Source organism: Anabas testudineus, chromosome 5, assembly GCF_900324465.2.
Source record: "Anabas testudineus chromosome 5, fAnaTes1.2, whole genome shotgun sequence".
Lineage (NCBI taxonomy): Eukaryota > Metazoa > Chordata > Actinopteri > Anabantiformes > Anabantidae > Anabas > Anabas testudineus.
Genome location: NC_046614.1, coordinates 6,734,255 through 6,752,246, shown reverse-complemented (window position 1 = coordinate 6,752,246; position 17,992 = coordinate 6,734,255). Strand labels below are relative to the sequence as shown.

The 17,992-nt window shown below is 41.6% G+C and overlaps 2 protein-coding genes across 2 annotated transcripts in view; both read left to right on the top strand.

The window, feature by feature from the left end:
- dnah1 (dynein, axonemal, heavy chain 1) overlaps positions 1 to 5,440 on the top strand; it is a 31,011-nt gene extending 25,571 nt beyond the window's left edge. Inside the window, exons 70-79 of the mRNA XM_026347632.1 lie at positions 300 to 431; positions 606 to 776; positions 931 to 1,110; positions 1,366 to 1,542; positions 2,300 to 2,470; positions 2,561 to 2,691; positions 3,475 to 3,619; positions 4,088 to 4,294; positions 4,485 to 4,719; positions 5,123 to 5,440. Of these exons, the coding sequence (XP_026203417.1) occupies positions 300 to 431; positions 606 to 776; positions 931 to 1,110; positions 1,366 to 1,542; positions 2,300 to 2,470; positions 2,561 to 2,691; positions 3,475 to 3,619; positions 4,088 to 4,294; positions 4,485 to 4,719; positions 5,123 to 5,244 (1,671 nt within the window). The 3' untranslated portion in view covers positions 5,245 to 5,440. The remainder of the gene's footprint in view (positions 1 to 299; positions 432 to 605; positions 777 to 930; positions 1,111 to 1,365; positions 1,543 to 2,299; positions 2,471 to 2,560; positions 2,692 to 3,474; positions 3,620 to 4,087; positions 4,295 to 4,484; positions 4,720 to 5,122) is intronic.
- A 240-nt stretch (positions 5,441 to 5,680) lies between these two features.
- mapkapk3 (MAPK activated protein kinase 3) lies at positions 5,681 to 17,959 on the top strand. The gene is made up of 10 exons (XM_026347633.2): positions 5,681 to 6,412; positions 11,086 to 11,225; positions 13,188 to 13,252; positions 13,483 to 13,562; positions 13,655 to 13,781; positions 13,962 to 14,037; positions 14,148 to 14,272; positions 14,960 to 15,045; positions 15,150 to 15,230; positions 17,185 to 17,959. Exons 1-10 carry the CDS (start codon positions 6,116 to 6,118, stop codon positions 17,338 to 17,340), a joined length of 1,233 nt encoding a protein of 410 aa, XP_026203418.1. The 5' UTR covers positions 5,681 to 6,115; the 3' UTR covers positions 17,341 to 17,959.
- The last annotated feature ends 33 nt before the right edge of the window (positions 17,960 to 17,992 follow it).

The window sequence follows — 17,992 nt, the reverse complement described above, 5'->3', positions numbered from 1 at the left end:
CATTGTCCAGTAAAATGTATCACTCTACTTACTTGCAATGATGTTAGTTAGAATCCTGGCCAAGTTGGCCTGTTGCATCACCTTGTCTTAACTTTCTATCAATATTAAGCTTAAGCCTTCCTGAACAACATTGTGGAATATATGTATGGAGATGTGTGGTATTCCACAGTTTGTATGTTACCTACTTCTTAAGCAAGGGTTAAACTTTGCCTTTAAGCCTTGTGAAGCCTACTTTTAATGGCACTCTTGAGTGTGTCTTCATGTGTTTGTTCTCTTCTACTGTTATTTATATGACTCAGGGCCCCTGGGCTGAGGCTATGATGCATACTGCCATGGAAAGAGGTCAGTGGGTGTTTTTCCAGAACTGTCACCTGGCACCCAGTTGGATGCCTTCCCTGGAGCGACTAATTGAAAACATAAACCCCACAAAGGTCTGAGCATATGCTTGTACAAAACACAGAACTACTTAAAATAAAAATTCAGACACAGGAAGGAACAGAATTGCCTCACAACGCATACCAAATGGTAAACAAGCCACACAGGACTTTCCTGTGACTTTAATTGTTTCCTTTTCTTTTCATTGGCAAAACTTGTACCCTCCATAGGTGCACAAGGACTTTCGTCTGTGGCTCACAAGTCTTCCCAGCAATAAGTTCCCAGTATCTATTCTCCAGAATGGTTCCAAGATGACCATTGAGCCTCCAAGGGGCATTAAAGCCAACCTGCAGAAAACATACCTGAGGCTCACCAATGATTTCATCTCTTCTTCTACCAAAGTAAAACCTCTCACTGAGTCTCAGCATACTAATTCTAATATGATATTTCTAATATCTAATATGATTGAAGTTGAGAAAACCTGTAGTTTTGTTTTTGAGAACATGCATCTAGAAATTGAATTTTACACACTTTTACTTTTTGTTTCCTCTCCAGACATCAAACCTTAAGTCTTTGCTCCTGTCACTGTGTCTGTTCCATGGAATTGCTTTGGAGCGAAGGAAGTTTGGCCCTCTGGGCTTCAACATTCCCTATGAGTTCACCGATGGCGACTTGAACATCTGCATCAGCCAACTCAAAATGTTCCTGGATGAGTACCAGGATATCCCATACAAGGTGATGGAGAGAAGGCTTCTGTGTGTTCTATTTAAGTACTCGTTACTGGAACATTTTGAAAAACATATCATTGCCTTTCACTCTTTTTTATACTTTTTCCTTTTTTTATCTTTTCTATTATTGGTGATAGTCAATAGTCAATAGTCAATAGTCATAGAAACATAAATAATAACCATAAGTCTGAAATTGTACACATGCCTTTATGTTTGTGTATGTTTGTCTGCTTTCCTTCCCTATTGTCCTCTACCTATCCAGGTGCTAAAATACACTGCTGGTGAGATTAATTACGGTGGCCGTGTCACAGATGACTGGGACAGACGATGTCTTCTTAGTGTACTGGAGGATTTCTACTGTCCTGCTGTTCTTGTTGATGACTATGTCTACTCCTCGTCTGGAGTCTACCGGCAGATAGACACAAAACTGGATATCAAGGTTAGATAAACACAAGAGCATTTAAAAGGTTGTGATAAGAGCAGGCCATTAGACTTGACCTTTCTCTGCATAGGTTTGTGTACTCCAAAACTCCATGTTCAGTCAAGAGGTCAGAATCAAAAGATAACTCACTGTTCAGTATACAGTACCAGTGAACAGTGATGAGTCCATATGTTGGCATTTATGAAACATGGCAGCAACTGAATTAAATGTTTCTAAAGTAGAAAATAAACAATAGGCAACCATATACAAAATTATTCATTGCATTAAAGGATCAGTATAGCAACAGTGCATGATAAACGGATGATATAAACAGAAAGCAGGCATAAAAACTGTAATAATTACCAAGATTATCAATTCCAGAGTTAAAATTATTAACTGCAGTATTGGAGCCAATGTATTGATAAGGTATTACAAGATACTTTACAGTGCTTTGTCAATTATTTCTCCTAACCCATATATTATCATCTAAATAAAAAAACTGAGAAATTTGGAATACCCCTTAGTTTATGTGTTTGCTCTTCCGAGAGTTCACAGTAACATATACAATGTTTTCTCTGTTTTTGCTGCCTTTTCACAAACAAAGGAATGTAAAAAAGCAAGACTGTAAGTATTTCACATGTTGCAACTATACACATCTTCAGTTACACAGGTATAGATGTTGCACATGTTAAGTTAGGATCAGACGACGGACGTGAAAAAAATGTTTGTACCATATTGTTTTATACATGAGTTTTACTGACACTTCACACCCTAGGGTTACTTGGCATACATTCGGGGATTGCCCATCAATGATACACCTGAGATCTTTGGTCTTCATGACAACGCTAATATCAGCTTTGCCCAGAATGAGACCTTTGCCCTCTTGGGAGCCGTGGTTTGTTTGCAGCCTCGAGCTGCTTCCGCTGGAGGCAAAACTCTGGAGGAGGTACAGATTTAGATTGATTTGATTTTCTTTGCTTTTGTGTTGTCATGTTATTGTACTGCATTGGTAATCTCCGTCTTCCTACTAATGTAGATAGTGGAGGAGATTGTGGCGGGCATTGTTGAAAAGATCCCTCAGCCTTTCAATGTTCAGGAAGTGATGGAACAGTACCCGGTCCTCTATGAAGAGTCGATGAACACAGTGCTCATTCAGGAGGTCATCAGGTAACACACGTCTGTCCTTTAAGAGAACATTACAAACCACACTGCATTTCTCTTTGAGAAATATAAGACAGGTTACAATGCTCTTTGTTGTACACTCACTAGCAGGGTGATGCGTTGACTGTTGATATCCATGCACAGATGTAGCAAATGAAACTTTACTTGAAGTTGTGTTTCTTTAGTAACAGAAACTACTCTGAAAGGAATATCCAAAGTTCAGTAATTCTTCAAAGCAGAGAAACAAACCTGTGTCAGTGCTGATTTCTTCAGCTCACTACAAGCAGTCATAAAATGACCAGGATGGCCCAGTGATGCTACCCAGTACAAATGTATCATTATTTCATTTTTTACATGAAAAATAATAATTAAATGTGAAACCAGTTGTGTAATATTTCTATTTAAAACTAGCTGAAATTGTACCCTTGAAAAGTCACAGTCAGTAACCATAATTATATGGTTCGTAATCACACTGTAATAATAACAGCTTTTACATTTGGTTATGTGTGAGCCGCTGCTGCCGGTGATTTCAGCAGCTTGTCTAAAGTGGTGGGGTTGGGAAGTCAGGAATCTCTAACATAGTATTTGCTGAGACATGCTACTGATCAACAGTCCCATCCTCTTGTAAATATATAGTATTGTGTTCTTTTATACTGTGGTTTAATAAAAAAAAATTTAAAAAGTTTTTTATTAATGTTTTTGTTCTTGTCTATCACTTTTATGAACTATGAAAACTTTTATTTACTATTTTAATGATGTGATTTTATTTGTTTTCCTACTGACTTCTAGGTACAACAAGTTGCTTGCGGTTATCTCGCGGAGTCTCACTGATATTGTGAAGGCTCTGAAGGGTTTAGTGGTAATGTCATCAGAACTGGAGCTCATGGCTAACAGCCTGTACAACAACGCAGTGCCTGATATGTGGAAAGCCAAGGCAAGACCACACACATACCACACATACAAATTAGTACCCTTCTTTTTTCTTTTGGGTACGGATCAGTGGTCAGGTGGAGTGTCACAACCTCTACATAATATTTCAGGGCAAATGTTTGGAGTGCTGACACATAGCAAACATTTACAAAATATGAGGAGATGAAATGAGAAATGAAGTTTAAAAAACACTGGTTTATTTAGCTGTGTCTCAGTCTGGTTAATTTTAAAAAGAGACCTTAACTCACACATACAAAATAAAACATCAGTGTGTCTTGAACTGAATTAATATCTTGACATTCATCCGTATTGTAGTCAGTGCAGTTGGAGATGAGTTTTGCACATTTGATATTTGAAGGTGATTTTAATAAACAGGATATCAGATGACATTCCTGTTCTGATCGGTCCTGGCTCTGCTTTCTAAGAATACATAAATCTTTGACTGCTCGTGTGTGTCTCTCTCTCCTTCCAGGCCTACCCGTCTCTAAAGCCTCTAGCTTCTTGGGTGTCAGACCTGCTCCAGAGGATCAATTTCCTGCGGAGATGGATCTCTAAAGGAATTCCACCTGTCTTCTGGATTAGTGGCTTCTTTTTCCCGCAGGCCTTTCTCACTGGAACGCTCCAGAATTATGCCCGTCGCTCTGGCACCTCCATCGACACAATTGGATTTGACTTTGAGGTCAGACAGTAGGCAGAGTGTCTGGCTGTATGTCATCATTATTGTCTATGTGTGAGGCATATTACTACTTAACCTAAATTATCTACCAGTAAAAATGTACATGCCGTCCCATTGCTTTGAAAAGGTCTTGTAATTTATCTTTATAAAATCTACTTCTTTCCCATTTCTTTTGTAATCTGTCGTCTATCAGGTAATAGTGAAATTGGCGGCAGAGATAACAGAGAAACCCAACACAGGCTGCTACATTTACGGTCTATTCCTGGAGGGGGCTCGCTGGGATAGTGTGGCAGGTCAGCTCACAGAGTCCAGGCCCAAGGAGCTTTACACTGAAATGGCCGTCATCTGGCTGATCCCCAAACCCAACCGCAAACCTCCGACATCCGGGGTCTACATCTGCCCCATTTACAAGACGCTTACACGTGCTGGTCAGTACAGTATCTGGTTTCATCTACTGTATATTACAACAAACCGTACTTTACTGCTAATCTTATTTTCATTTTTGTAGATGTGTGAAAAAATATAATCAAGGAAACTGATTAACCTATGTCTGTGAAACCATTGTTCGCGTTATGAGCTCTGTCAGCGTGATGAGGTGTTGGGGTGCTGGCTCTAGTGTTTGTGTGCATCTCCTTTTGGTGGTTTTATCACTCACCCAAAATAGACTCCAGTTAGTCTCCTGTTTCACAGTGTGTCTGAAAGTGCAGCTCTGTATTTTCCACCCCACAGCACGTAGCCAGCACACGTTCGGCTGCTCAGAAACACTAAACTCAGTGCAGGAATGCAAAAATACACACGCAGCTTCAAATGCCTTTTATTCTGTCATTGCAGGGACACTCTCCACTACCGGCCATTCCACTAACTACGTGATTGCAGTTGAGCTGCCTACAGATCAGAGTCAGAGACACTGGATCAAACGGGGAGTTGCACTGATATGTGCACTGGACTACTGAACACAGACACACTTTCATATGATTTTATTTACACGATGCATATGTTGTAACATATAGATAATTAGTTTCAAGTAGAGAATAGATGAATTATAGTTTCTAGCACTTAGTAACACTCAAATATATTATTACTGTAAATGGTAATTGAATGGCTCCTTTACACTGTGTAATAAATTGTTTTTCACAATTAAATATTAATGTGAAATTGTTCTTCACAATAATGAGTCACACTGATAAAAACCAGCCTGGCTAGAGGGATCCTGCTCCTCATCAAATGTTGTAACCTTTTCGGACTATCAGTTTTGCCTCAGACCCTGTCTCCTGTCTCATCAGGAAACGAGCAGCATCTCTAATCGTCCTCGCAGAGCACTAAACTGAGCAGCCTGCTCCTTTAAGGCGGCCACATCGGACCAGTTGAGAAATATCACTTAACTGAAAGAGGGTGGTGCTCGAACAAACAGTGACACTGACTGGTCATGAGAAACGGTCAAAGGACTCCTGATCGACGGGAAACTGACCAGAAGGTTTTCAGCTCCGCAGCCAGTCACACACATTTGTGAGAGGACTTTCATTTTGGTGTGAAACACGTTTGATCTGTCTGAGCTGTAGCTCTTTTTAAAAAAAGAAAAAAGAAAAAAGGCGGGTTTCGTTCAGTTCAGTGAGAGGAAATAGTGCAGTTTCAAGTGGTGTTCGTTGTTGAATAAGCTTTACTACACACACAGTGGATTTACTGTGAGGAGCCCTCACAGGGGCTTATGTGCCCAGGACAGCCAGGCGCGCCACAGGAGTCCGGCAGTAGTCATCGCAGTACTTTGGTGAAGTACTCAAGCTTCATCCAGCTCAGCACCGGCGGTGACAACACGCCGATGAGAACATGCTGCAGAATGGAAACGGAAAGGAGTCACCGCTGCAGGCGCCAAGGGCCGAGGCAGAGCCGGACTCCCCGTCTGACAGCCCGAGCCGGCAGGAGCCGGCTGCCTCCGCCGCGGACAGCAAGGACGCGGACAGCGAGTCCACACGCTTCCCCCTGCCCGAGTATCCCAAACTGGAGATTAAACGTAACGCAGTGACAGACGACTATAAGATCTCCAGTCAGGTCCTGGGCTTAGGGATCAATGGCAAAGTGCTGGAGTGCTTCAATAAAAAGACCGGGGAGAAGTGTGCTCTGAAGGTACTGAAGAAACCAGCTGATGCTCAGCTGCACAGCTCAGTTTACTCTGCTCACTTTAACTCCACACACTCATGATTTATTTACTCCTGTTCATTTTCTCCTAGACAGAGGCGTGTTTCCCAAATGATAATAAAATAGTTAGATTTGTAAGAGCATACTTACATTTTAGATGCAAGATTGGTCCCTGATTGACAGTGTCTGGTGAGTCAGGTTGAAATGACAGACACCAGTTCATCTTGGTGGCTCTATGTGTTTGTTTAAATCTAAGTGACAAGCTGCGCTAAAACTGAACCATTATAAGTTATATATGAAGCTTTGAAATAGATTAAATATGAACACACTGTTTTATTAGTATTATTATTAATTTATATATTTATATTAACACCCGTATGCCCCCTTTCTGTCCTGGAGAGTTGTCATTGTAGTTTAAAACACTGCAGCCTTTAGTGAGGTCCCACCTGTCAAAGGTGACTAACAAGAATCCATCTTTGTGATGCTGAATCATTCTCCAGCTGTGGTGCACTGATCTCCAGTCAAACTGCCTATACGTGTGAGTGTGTGTGTATGAGTGTGTGTGGGTGTATGAGTGTGTGTGGGTGTATTTCTGAAGACCGTTACTGGTGGGAAAGCATGTGATACCTATGTTTGTGCCTGTTCCTCTGTCTGCTGGTAACTGTACATTTAGCACACTGGGCTTCAGTGGTGGAAAAACAATAGGTGCATAAGTACAGTTTAAATATACTTTATTGAAGTGTTTCAATTTGATGTTTTACTTTATTCCACTACACTTTAGAGGGAGATATTGTAGTTTTTGCTTCACTACATTTATTTCACAGTTTTAGTTTGCACATGCAGATTCTTCAGACAAACTCTAATCAGCTAATGTTAAAAATGACCTGCACCTTTACCAGCTACAACATTAGTAATGTTTACACATAACGCATGCAGAGCTCTCACTTATATACTCAATAATAGATTCCTAAACTGTGGTATTGCTGCTTTTACTTAAGTAAATGATTTGAGTGTTTCTCCCACCTGTGCCGGGCTCATGTCTACTGGATCAGTTACAAGTTAAGGTTTGGGCGTTCGTCCAGCCGTATGTCACGACATGAATTACGCTTCACAGAGACACTTGGGTTTGGATGGTAGCACCTTCTCATGGAAGCAGTAGAAACTCGGGTACTCCTTTGCACATGCTCACGGGTCATCAGGCTGTCACAGACCTCAGACTCAGAGATTTATTGGCTTACAGTAATCCATCTGGATCTACGCTGCCAAACCAGTCAGCAATAGAGACCCAGGGGTGGAAAGAGAGACCAGGTCAGAGAAGCTGCAGCAGGCCAAGAGACATAAAATGCTTGATAGCAGCATGTCAGACGGGGAGAGAACACTAAAAATGGATGTTCCTGAAAACTCCTAAAGCTATTTATGTAAGAGTTACACAAAAAGCAGATTTTTTTTAGAAATAACGGACCTGTTGACATGGCACCTACTGCACGTTAAAGGGTTCTAACTGTTTTTCTGTGTAGTCACAAGACTTGTGACGGCACCCAGGACAGCATGTCAGTGTGTGATCCCAGCTCAGAAGAAAACACCACAAACCCACCACACTCAGCCTCCATCTCTGCTCTGTGTAGAACCTGTACAAGGCGTTTGAGGGATCCTTTTTTGTGGTTTTTACTGGCATCTGTGTTGGTTTGATTATATATACGACTGTACCGAATGTGTTTTTAAGAGTAGCTGATAGAGTTTCAATATCAAGGCAAACAGAGAGTAGGAAATTATTAAGAACGTATATTAAGTGGTCGGTTTGAGGAGAGTTGACCAGCTCAATGTTTTTTAATTAACTGTTGCTCTGAACGCTGAACGTAATGAATGGGCATAGGGTTAATCCACTTTGCAGTAGAGCTGGAGGGGAGCCATTCTTCACTGTAATTCACTTACAGTCATTAGGGTTCTTTTAACTTGGATTTGTCTGACTCCTGGGAACAGAGGGGGACCTGACAAAGCCCTGTGGTTCTTGACAGGCGCCTTAAGCACCACCATTAACTGTTAATGCATTAGAAGCATAAAGTTGGCCAGAGATTGTTCCATCTTAGCATCTGACATGCCTTCGAGCTTAGGACACGGAAAGCTTTACGCTCTAAAGCTCTGTGTATGAGCCTCCATTCATAGTCAAAATCCCCTTTACAAAGGTAAGTTCACCTTTGTGGTCAGCCTCAGACACATCTGGGTTTCCTCTGAGACCCACAGAGATCAAAGTGTCGCTAAAATTCTCAGTGGTTTGTTCATGCATCGATTGGAAGATAGTTTGATTGTGAAAATTATGCTCAGATCTCGTACTGGCTCGTGCCCGGCAGCTGATGATGTTAAACTAATCAGAAGTGTGGGCTTTCTATTCACTCCGAGGCCTCAGCTGTTGTTGTGCAACCCAAGCTCTCCGTCTGCTCGGCCTGCGGCACGGGGGAAACATGCCGCAGTGCTGAAGCTTTGAGAGAGCTTTGATTGTTGTAGTATTTTTGAGCTTATACATCACAGGAACATGCCTTTACTGCCTAGTGAGGAAGTTCACGCAGTATGCAGTATGGGGATGTGATGAAAAACCTACATACAAAAATATCTTTTTAATTGTATAGTATAGTATAGTACAGCACAGTATAGTTGCACATATTTTTAGTCTAATATCTCAAAAGATAAGGCTTTAGACATTGCACCACTTAATTGATTCAGATCTATGGCACCTCTGCCATATAATAATGTTATCATATAACTGTATCATCATGAGCACGTTAGTATATTGACATTAGTGTGTAGCTTAAAGTGCTGCTGTGACTCTCCCGCTTTACTTCAGACCTCGTGAGCGGCCCTTTATTGGTAGTAACTGTCAAGATAAACTGCCTTTTGATCCAGATATAAAGAGCAGCACTCTGACAGGCCCCTAACATTTCATGGAGTGTAACTGTTGGTAAATATTATAATTGTGTGTGCGTTAAGTGAACATGGAGAATCTGGTAGTGTGCTGTTGACCTCAGCAGACGCCATTAGATAAAGGTGTGTGTGTGTGTGTGTGTGTGTGTGTGTGTGTGTGTGTGTGAGCCACAAGGAGAGATCTGATTGGTTTAGAGTACTGTTGGGATGTGTTTGATTGGTTCAGTGAGTGTTTCTGTGTCCATGATGTCACTTCATGTAAGATGTCCATCAGAAAAAATGTCTATCTATCATTTCCCTGTCCTTCCCTTCATGTTCAATGTGTATTTAATCTGCACATCTCTAATCTTTTATTGTAGCCACTTCTGTTTCACTTCAGGAAATTAAAGGAAGCAGTTCACATGGTTTCTGCTTTGATTAAAGTCATAAAGCCATAAATGACAAAGCAGAAACATGCCTACCCCCCCCTCCTTGGCTCATGGTTAAGTTCAGCGGGCGAGGTTCAACACAGTAACACATTTAAAAGCAGATCAGACAACTAAGTCAGCGGAAAACCTCGGTTTCTACTTTCAACACCCTGCTACTCTTCACTTCCTCTTCACCATTCATGTTCCAGTTATGAGCTGGTGTTTCTGACCTTTGGTGTTTCCAGGAAATGCTAAATAATTTAATCAAGATTGAATCTGACAATGTCACCTGTAGTGCACACAGATTTTTTGTGTGTCTGTCCGCCTGAATGTGTGTGTTGTGCGCTCGAGTGTTTGTCAATCTGTCTCCACGCTGGCCTTGTGAAGAGCAGCTCACTCCATCACTGTCATAACCAAAAATACACCCTGACTGAAGATGTGGGCTATGTCAGGGTCTGCAGCCTGCTGCGTGTGCCTGTGTGTGTCCATCTGCCTGTGTCAAACACACATCACGTGTTTGTGTGTGTGTGTGTGTGTGTGTGTGTGTGTGTGTGTGTGGACGTGTGAGAACACACGGTAACTAACGTGAGAGTCGGCGCAGACGTAGTTCCACTGATATCTTTTATGGTTCTCGAGTAATTGAAGTTAAAAGTGGCTGCTTTTACAGCCGTTTTGAGATTTCATCACCGTGTCATGTAGTCATCAGCGTGGAGCGGTGGTTCTAGACCACAACTAACAACCACAGTTAACTGCTCTCAGTCCCCTAGTTTTACCTCCTCAGACTGTCTCCATCTTCCTCTTGCTGATGATGCAACTATCTAAGGCTCAGGAGTTATAATGTTCGAGATCTAATCTGAGTTTGCTCAAACACACGTTTTTTTATTGAATATAGAAACTACCATTCTATAGTTGTGTTATTGTTCTTCTTATTATATTGTATCATAATAAAAGAACCCTCTTTACTAACTGAAACAAACACAGTTTTTAATAATTGTTGTTTAATCACGTGGGGGTACATTGATAATATGGGCGATGTTCATCTACACACACAGTTATTAAATGATAATATAAAACATGAAAAAACATACATACAAGTTTACAGTAGTTGATTTTGTTTAAGCTGCAGGCCAAAAAGTATGTTACATTTACAATTTAATAAACCTGGACCTGGAATTGGAAAATTAATCTAATGGTTAATTCATAATCAAAAGTTTATTTGATGTTCAATATACGATTATTAGTATTTTTTTGTTTAATTCTCTTCAGAAACTTGTAGAACATTAAACGTTCTACTCAATGTGAATGTTGTATTCATCGGCGACTGCCTGTCTCTGCCAGATTCTCTACGACAGTCCTAAAGCGAGGCGCGAGGTGGAGCTGCACTGGCGAGTATCAGGAGGGCCGTACATCGTTCGCATTCTCAGCCTCTACGAGAACATGCATCACGGGAAGAAGTGCCTGCTCATCATCATGGAGTGGTAGGATTCACGTTTCACCGCTGTACTGTCGCTCTGCACTCCCTGACCTCTCTGAATACCTTCCTTGACAGACACATATGTCTGTATCCAAACACTATATTTATTGATATTTACTTCAAGTATCAGTCACACTGATTAACTTCCCCTCCGTCTTAATAATGTAATTAAAAACGTCCTGAAGCTTAAAATAAGGCAGTTTTTCTTATTTCTTAACGTGACTTTGGGTTGACACATTCGTCTTCCCTCCATCACTGATACAGTAAACCCTGCTCTTCTAGTGTCGGGCACAAAACTGTGATCAGAGCTCTACAGCGTCCCACGGGTTACAACCCTTACATATCTTTATCTCACTAGAGCTGTTTGGACAAACCTGTTTTGATTAAATCTCGTTAAAGGAGTCCAGCCCTGTTATCTTTTTGTTGAGGAGTAAAGAGGAAGTTAAGCTCAATCTGCCCCGAGTTTCCACAGGAGACTTTTCTGCATTTGTTTTGCTCTGTTGTAAATAAAGACTTAAACCACCACCACACATGTTTCAGTCAACTGAACCGCTGCCACCCCTATTAATAAATAAAGCCACTGTTTATGCTTGAATTACACAGACAGACCATATGTTTTCTAAATCTGTATTTACAGTATGTTTATGAGACCCACCGATGTTACTGTGTTTAAATACAGGAAACAGCTTTCAAAGTAGAGGAAATGCAAAGAGTTCATACTTTAGGTTTTAGACTTTGATAGAACCAGTATTTCCTGTAACACTTGCTAGTCTTGCTAAATATAAACCCGCTCAAGGTGCCTTGTTTTGTTTTGTTCTGTTTTGTTTTCCACCACGGAGGTTAAAGGTCAGCTCTGTGTCATAACTCAGATTGTGCTACAAGATCTGTTTTCTCTGAACAAGACAAACCTCACACTTTCATTTAAATAACTATAAGGAAGTTCATGTGTTGTATATATCTAAGAGCCTCGTATACAGTCAGGCTAAATACTGTAGTGTGTGTTTGTGTGTCCAGTGAAAAAACACAACCCTGTGAAATCTCGGTGCGGAGCATTAGTCCATGTTAAGGTCATAGGATCTGTGTGTGTGTGTGTCTGAGTGTTTTTCTCATACACTCTACAAGTTGTTGAACCCTGGACTTTTTATTGCCCTCTTTGAAAAATAATTCAGAGGAGCTGAAAACAAGAGAAACCACAGAGACAAACAGCAGGGCGTCAATGACGACACCATCCTCTGTTCATGGGAATTTTAAACTTCACCGGGTTCCCATCACATTTGTTGACAAAGCACCTGTTTGTGTTGTGCACTGTACGTAGCGACCTTCTGTGTGTGTGTGTGTGTGCATGTGCGTGTGTGTGCTGTCGGTAATCTCTCGCTGGTGTGAGCCATTTCTTACCTAACCCGCAGTCACACTCATGCCTCTATCGGCTCGATCTGTTCATCTCTGAACCACAAACAGTACACTCTTCTTTAAGCACGACAATGCAGCTTGAGTCACAGTGAGCGCAAACACATTTTACTGAGGAACAGAAGGGAGAGTTTCAGGCATCGCTGAGAGATCTGTTTGATGTGGGGTTGTGAAAACAGGGAGTGGGATGCACAGACATCTGATTCTGAAACTGGAACCTGTTTGGTGGTGAGAGTTTCTGAACTTTTAAAGAACCAGGTCACAGGTCTCAGGTATGAAATGTGTTCAAAAGCCTCTTTTGTAACATTACTGGTGCTGGTGCTGTAATTTCACATAAACCATGTTGATTCTTGTCAATAGGAAGTTTTGTACGTTTCCCTTCCCTTCCTTCTCTGATCCTGTACTGAAAGTATAGGTGAAAGCCCCTCAGTGACACAAAACTCCACAGATTTAACTCAAAGCATAAACCAAACAGTACAGATGGATGCAGGGAAACGTGATGATCTAGACATTTACGCTGTAAATGTGCAGTCTCTAAATAGTGCCTGTATGTTTCCAGCATGGAGGGAGGAGAGCTGTTCAGCCGAATCCAAGCCAGAGGAGACCAGGCCTTCACTGAGAAAGGTGAGGACTGATGGAGGGGTGGATGATGCGAAACAAAACGGGATGTTAGACGTGCAGAAAGTCCCATTATTTAAAGAGCACTGTTGGGAAGAAATCGTGGAAATCACCAGAGAGGAAAGTACTAAAAAGGGTTTCAGAATAATTTGTTTCCAATCTCAGTTCTATTTAAAACTCCTGTTGTGTAATATTTTCTTCTGGTTTGAGACTGTGTTTTCCTCTCTTCTTCCCAGAGGCATCTGAGATTATGAGGGACATCGGCACGGCCATTGACTTTCTCCACACCATCAACATCGCCCACAGAGACATCAAGGTGCTCAGAGATCAAGATCACCTCCAAAATAACAAAGCCTTTCATAATTTCTTGCAATCAATACAATTTTTTCGTCCTTCCTTCCTCACCAGCCAGAGAATCTGCTCTACACTTCTAGAGATAGAAACGGGGTCCTAAAACTGACAGATTTCGGCTTTGCTAAGGAGACCACGCTGCACAACTCACTACAGACTCCCTGTTATACACCATATTATGTGGGTGCGTTGTTTTACATTACATTCTCATGATCTAACGTCTGCACAAGAGCCTGAGGAGAGTGTCACAGTTCACTTTAGCAGTATGGTTTAAAGCAGGAAACACTGTTTACTTGTTGACTCATTTTTTGCCTGTGCTGTATGACTCTAGAACTAACTCTGTTTGTGTATCATGACTGATAAGCTCCTGAGGTTTTGGGCCCGGAGAAATATGACAAGTCATGTGACATGTGGTCACTTGGCGTCATCATGTACATCCTGTGAGTACTCGGTGTTGTGTGAACGTTATAATAGATGTTTTTTCAATGATGCAGTTTGTATATAAACCTTCAAACTAAGTGTGCGGTTTCAAAATTGTCTTTCCCTCTAGGTTATGTGGCTTTCCACCGTTTTACTCCAACACGGGCCAGGCTATTTCACCAGGGATGAAGAGGAGGATCAGGATGGGCCAGTATGAGTTCCCCAACCCTGAGTGGGCTGAGGTATCACAGGAAGGTGAGTATCCCCACAGAGGAAAGAAAAAAAAAACTCCACACACCATCTACGCACTTTCTTTCTCACATTCTCCACAGTGGACAAGTCAAGCTGTTTATCAGGATGAGTCAAACAAAGAGTTCAGTTATTTGTGACACGATCTTAGTGATGGACATGATTTTAGTTTGCAGTACAAGCCCCGACTGACATGTGAACGCCGCTGTCGTATCAGTCTCCATCACTGTGGTCAAGACCTCACCTTAAAGCTTGCAGCACCACTGTCAAAAACAGGAAACAATAAAAACATGGTGCTGCACCAGCTCTGGCACGATGACCGTCAGAACATAATAAGCTGCAGGTGGATGAAAATGTCACATTAAAAGGGAGAAACCATCTTGTGTTCTCTAAAATAGCCTCAGCCTACTCAAACTATAGTTAAGATAAATACGGGTCGACAGTGACTCATCAAGTCTGCTTCCTGTTGCCTTTCCTTTGAAAGGTTTACAACATATGAGCATGCCCAGACTTCCCTAAGAGACACCATACAAATACCCGACGGACACCTGGTGTTCAACCAGCAACAGCAACATTGCACAGTCACACACTGTCATATTTCACCAGAAAAGCGTCACAACCCACGACATTTCCAAATGTGTCTGTGTCTTGCAACTAATAATGTAATCATATTTATTGCCTCTGCTCTCCTAGCAAAAGATTTGATTCACCAGCTACTGAAGACAGACCCTAATGAGAGAATGACCATCACTCAATTCATGAACCACCCCTGGATCAACGTAAGAACCCGTCTATCAAGAACAAAATCGCACCATTAACTCCCTATGGATGTGTTTGCTCATGTGCGTGTGTGTGTGTGTGTGTGTGTGTTTGCACCCTGCAGCAGTCTATGGAGGTTCCCTCCACTCCGCTCCACACCACCCGAGTCCTGACTGAAGACAGAGACATGTGGGAGGATGTGAAGGTCAGCAACACAACAACACTGAACCCCTCTGGTCACATGTTGACATTACAACATGTTACTGCAGGACTGTCAAAGCTTTAAGTTGGCTTCCACAAAACCTCAGAGATTATAAGAGACAGATTGAGAAGGAATGAGGCTGAGATATTGTCACATTCATTCACTAGTTTAGAGAATTCACAAACAAAGGATGGCACAACTTGTGTAGAAAACACATTTCCACATTGCATTGCATACTTTTTCTTTTTTTTTTACCGCAAGCCACTGTGGCAGTCAATATATTTGTAAGTATTTTGAATGAAACTATGCAAAGACACTGAGAATAAGTCAGATGTGCTACATCAACACATATTAGACATAACTCCAGGCTGAATTCCCCAACTGACAAACTAAATTATGGTTCTGCCATCCAGAAACATGGAGAGAGACCATAGCATTAATATTTTACTCTTTCAAATAACATGATGGCACTTTTTCCACGCTAAGCTGACACTCACCGCAAAGAGCCTTTGCGATATGCATTCAATGTCAAGTTTGCAATATTTGGGCCTCGTTTGAGTCGTCTTAACTTGACTGGAGTTCATTCCTGCAGCTAATTCTCATGAGCAGAGCTGTGGCATGAGAGGGTGCGTGGGACGGCATGCTTAGTGGCACTTCTACAACAAACGAAGCGAGAGCAAAGTGAATTGTCCACAGTGAAACCTGAGTGCTTCCCCTTTAATTTTTTAAAATTGCTTCTACATGAGAGCAAAGATCCATGTTTCAAAATAGAGGTTTTCTGTCACCATCTTGATGATTGTGTGATGGCCACCAGGGGGAAGTGGTAACAGTCTTGTTTGTATCTTAGCTCACTTTAACATTAAACTTGCATGGGCACACACACACACACACACACACACACACACACACACACACACACCTCCCAATTCTTTTTTATGATTTACACACAGAAATGTCTGGAGAGATCGAGAACTCTGTTTGCTGACTGTGAGGTTCATTCTCCACCACTTTTACAAAACGTCTAAGTTGTGCAATAGCACAGTTTAGTCAGTGGCTGGAACCGTGAGCAAAAATCATGAGCAAAGTGGCGCATTCCTTTGCAACAGCTGAATGAGTGAGTCTGCAGTGATAAGCTGGTGAAAAGACATTTTTTTCCAAAATGATACGCACACAATATGCTAACTGTTCAGTTCTGCAACGGCTATGTTGCGAAAAAAATTTCACAAACTGCACTCACACACTAAACTACTGCTTCTCAAAAGGCACAAAAAGAAGCGGTTACATTCTTTCTACACAGGAGAGCTCCAGTCATGAACCAGCGAAGATGGGGAGTCTGAGAGTTAATATTTGAATGGCTGTAACTCTCAGCCTCGGTTTACAAAGCAATCGTCTGACATTTTAATACACATTGTGCAGTCTGGGGCCAGTGATGACCTCCACATGTGGTGATTTTCGCCCACACTACAATCCTCGTATTGAATGAATGTGATCTATAGAAGAGCCAATAATGGAAGAGACCAACACTTTTGCGATGACAAAAGTCATTGCAGAGTGCTGAAAGAGACAGCTGTGCCTCTGAAGTGTTAATTGTCGTATTATATGACTTGACTCAGCTAACTCATTCATCTGTCAACCACTGGAGACTAGAGGAGGCTTCTGGACAATAAATAGTCCAGCTTCAGATTTTGACAGGGTATTGAATTTATTGTGTAACTCTCATGACTTTGACAATATTGTCAACAGGTGTATTTCCCAAAATGCTCTTTTTCCAAAACTACTGTTTTAAACATGAGAGCACATGTATGCCACTTGTGTAAATTACAATTAAGAATTTGGAAACTGCAAAAACCCCATTTCCCAGCGTGCTCCCTGCCATGTATCGCATACTGTATAACTGAAGTAATAGTCACTGAAGTAACACATTACTACACCTGGCACTTTGTCCTGTCCTTCACAGGAAGAGATGACCAGTGCCTTAGCGACCATGCGCGTGGACTACGATCAGGTGAAGATTAAGGATCTTGACACTTCCAGCAACCCCCTGCTCAACAAGAGGCGTAAGAAGGCGGCCGCGGGGGCAAAAAGCGGGTCCACTGTGTGTCAGAGTCAGTGACGGATCCTGACGTAACAGCCAGCGATGAGGAAAAGTGACTCAGAAAGAAGCAGGAGGAAGAGTCGATTTGTGCAGAAGAGGATTTTTTTAGATTGCTGTTTGTTTGGGACTCTTGTTGAGACTCGATGTTGAGGACATACCCTCTGAAATAAAGGGACATTAGCCACGTCAGAGCTGGACATTTAGAAGACATAAAAAGACGAAAGAACAGCTCTGCTCACTGCAGATTTTAATTATTTGATGTAATTTTTTTAGATCTTGCCTGTTCGGTTGCCAGAGTGTGTCTGTGTGTGTATGTGTGTGTGCAGACATGAAGTCTCTAGTAATAATATTTTGTGTATTTTAATGCTGGGTTGCCTGTTTGAGGTCTCTTTTGTAACTATGCAGTGTGTGTGCAGATCACACACAGACAGAAAAACCAACGGTGGACAGACTGAAACTAGAACACTCACAATGACCTGTGTTGTCTTAACATTGTCTGTCTTTTGCTGCCTTCCTTTAAGGGTTTAGAGAAATGTCTGACACATGTCAAGAGATGTAGCCTTCAAAACATTGAACTAGAGTTGAACCTGAGGGAGTATTTTTTCATTAAAGCACCAATAAAAATGCTTCACGTGCAGTTTGTGTGATATATCTTACTCTGTGCTACTGC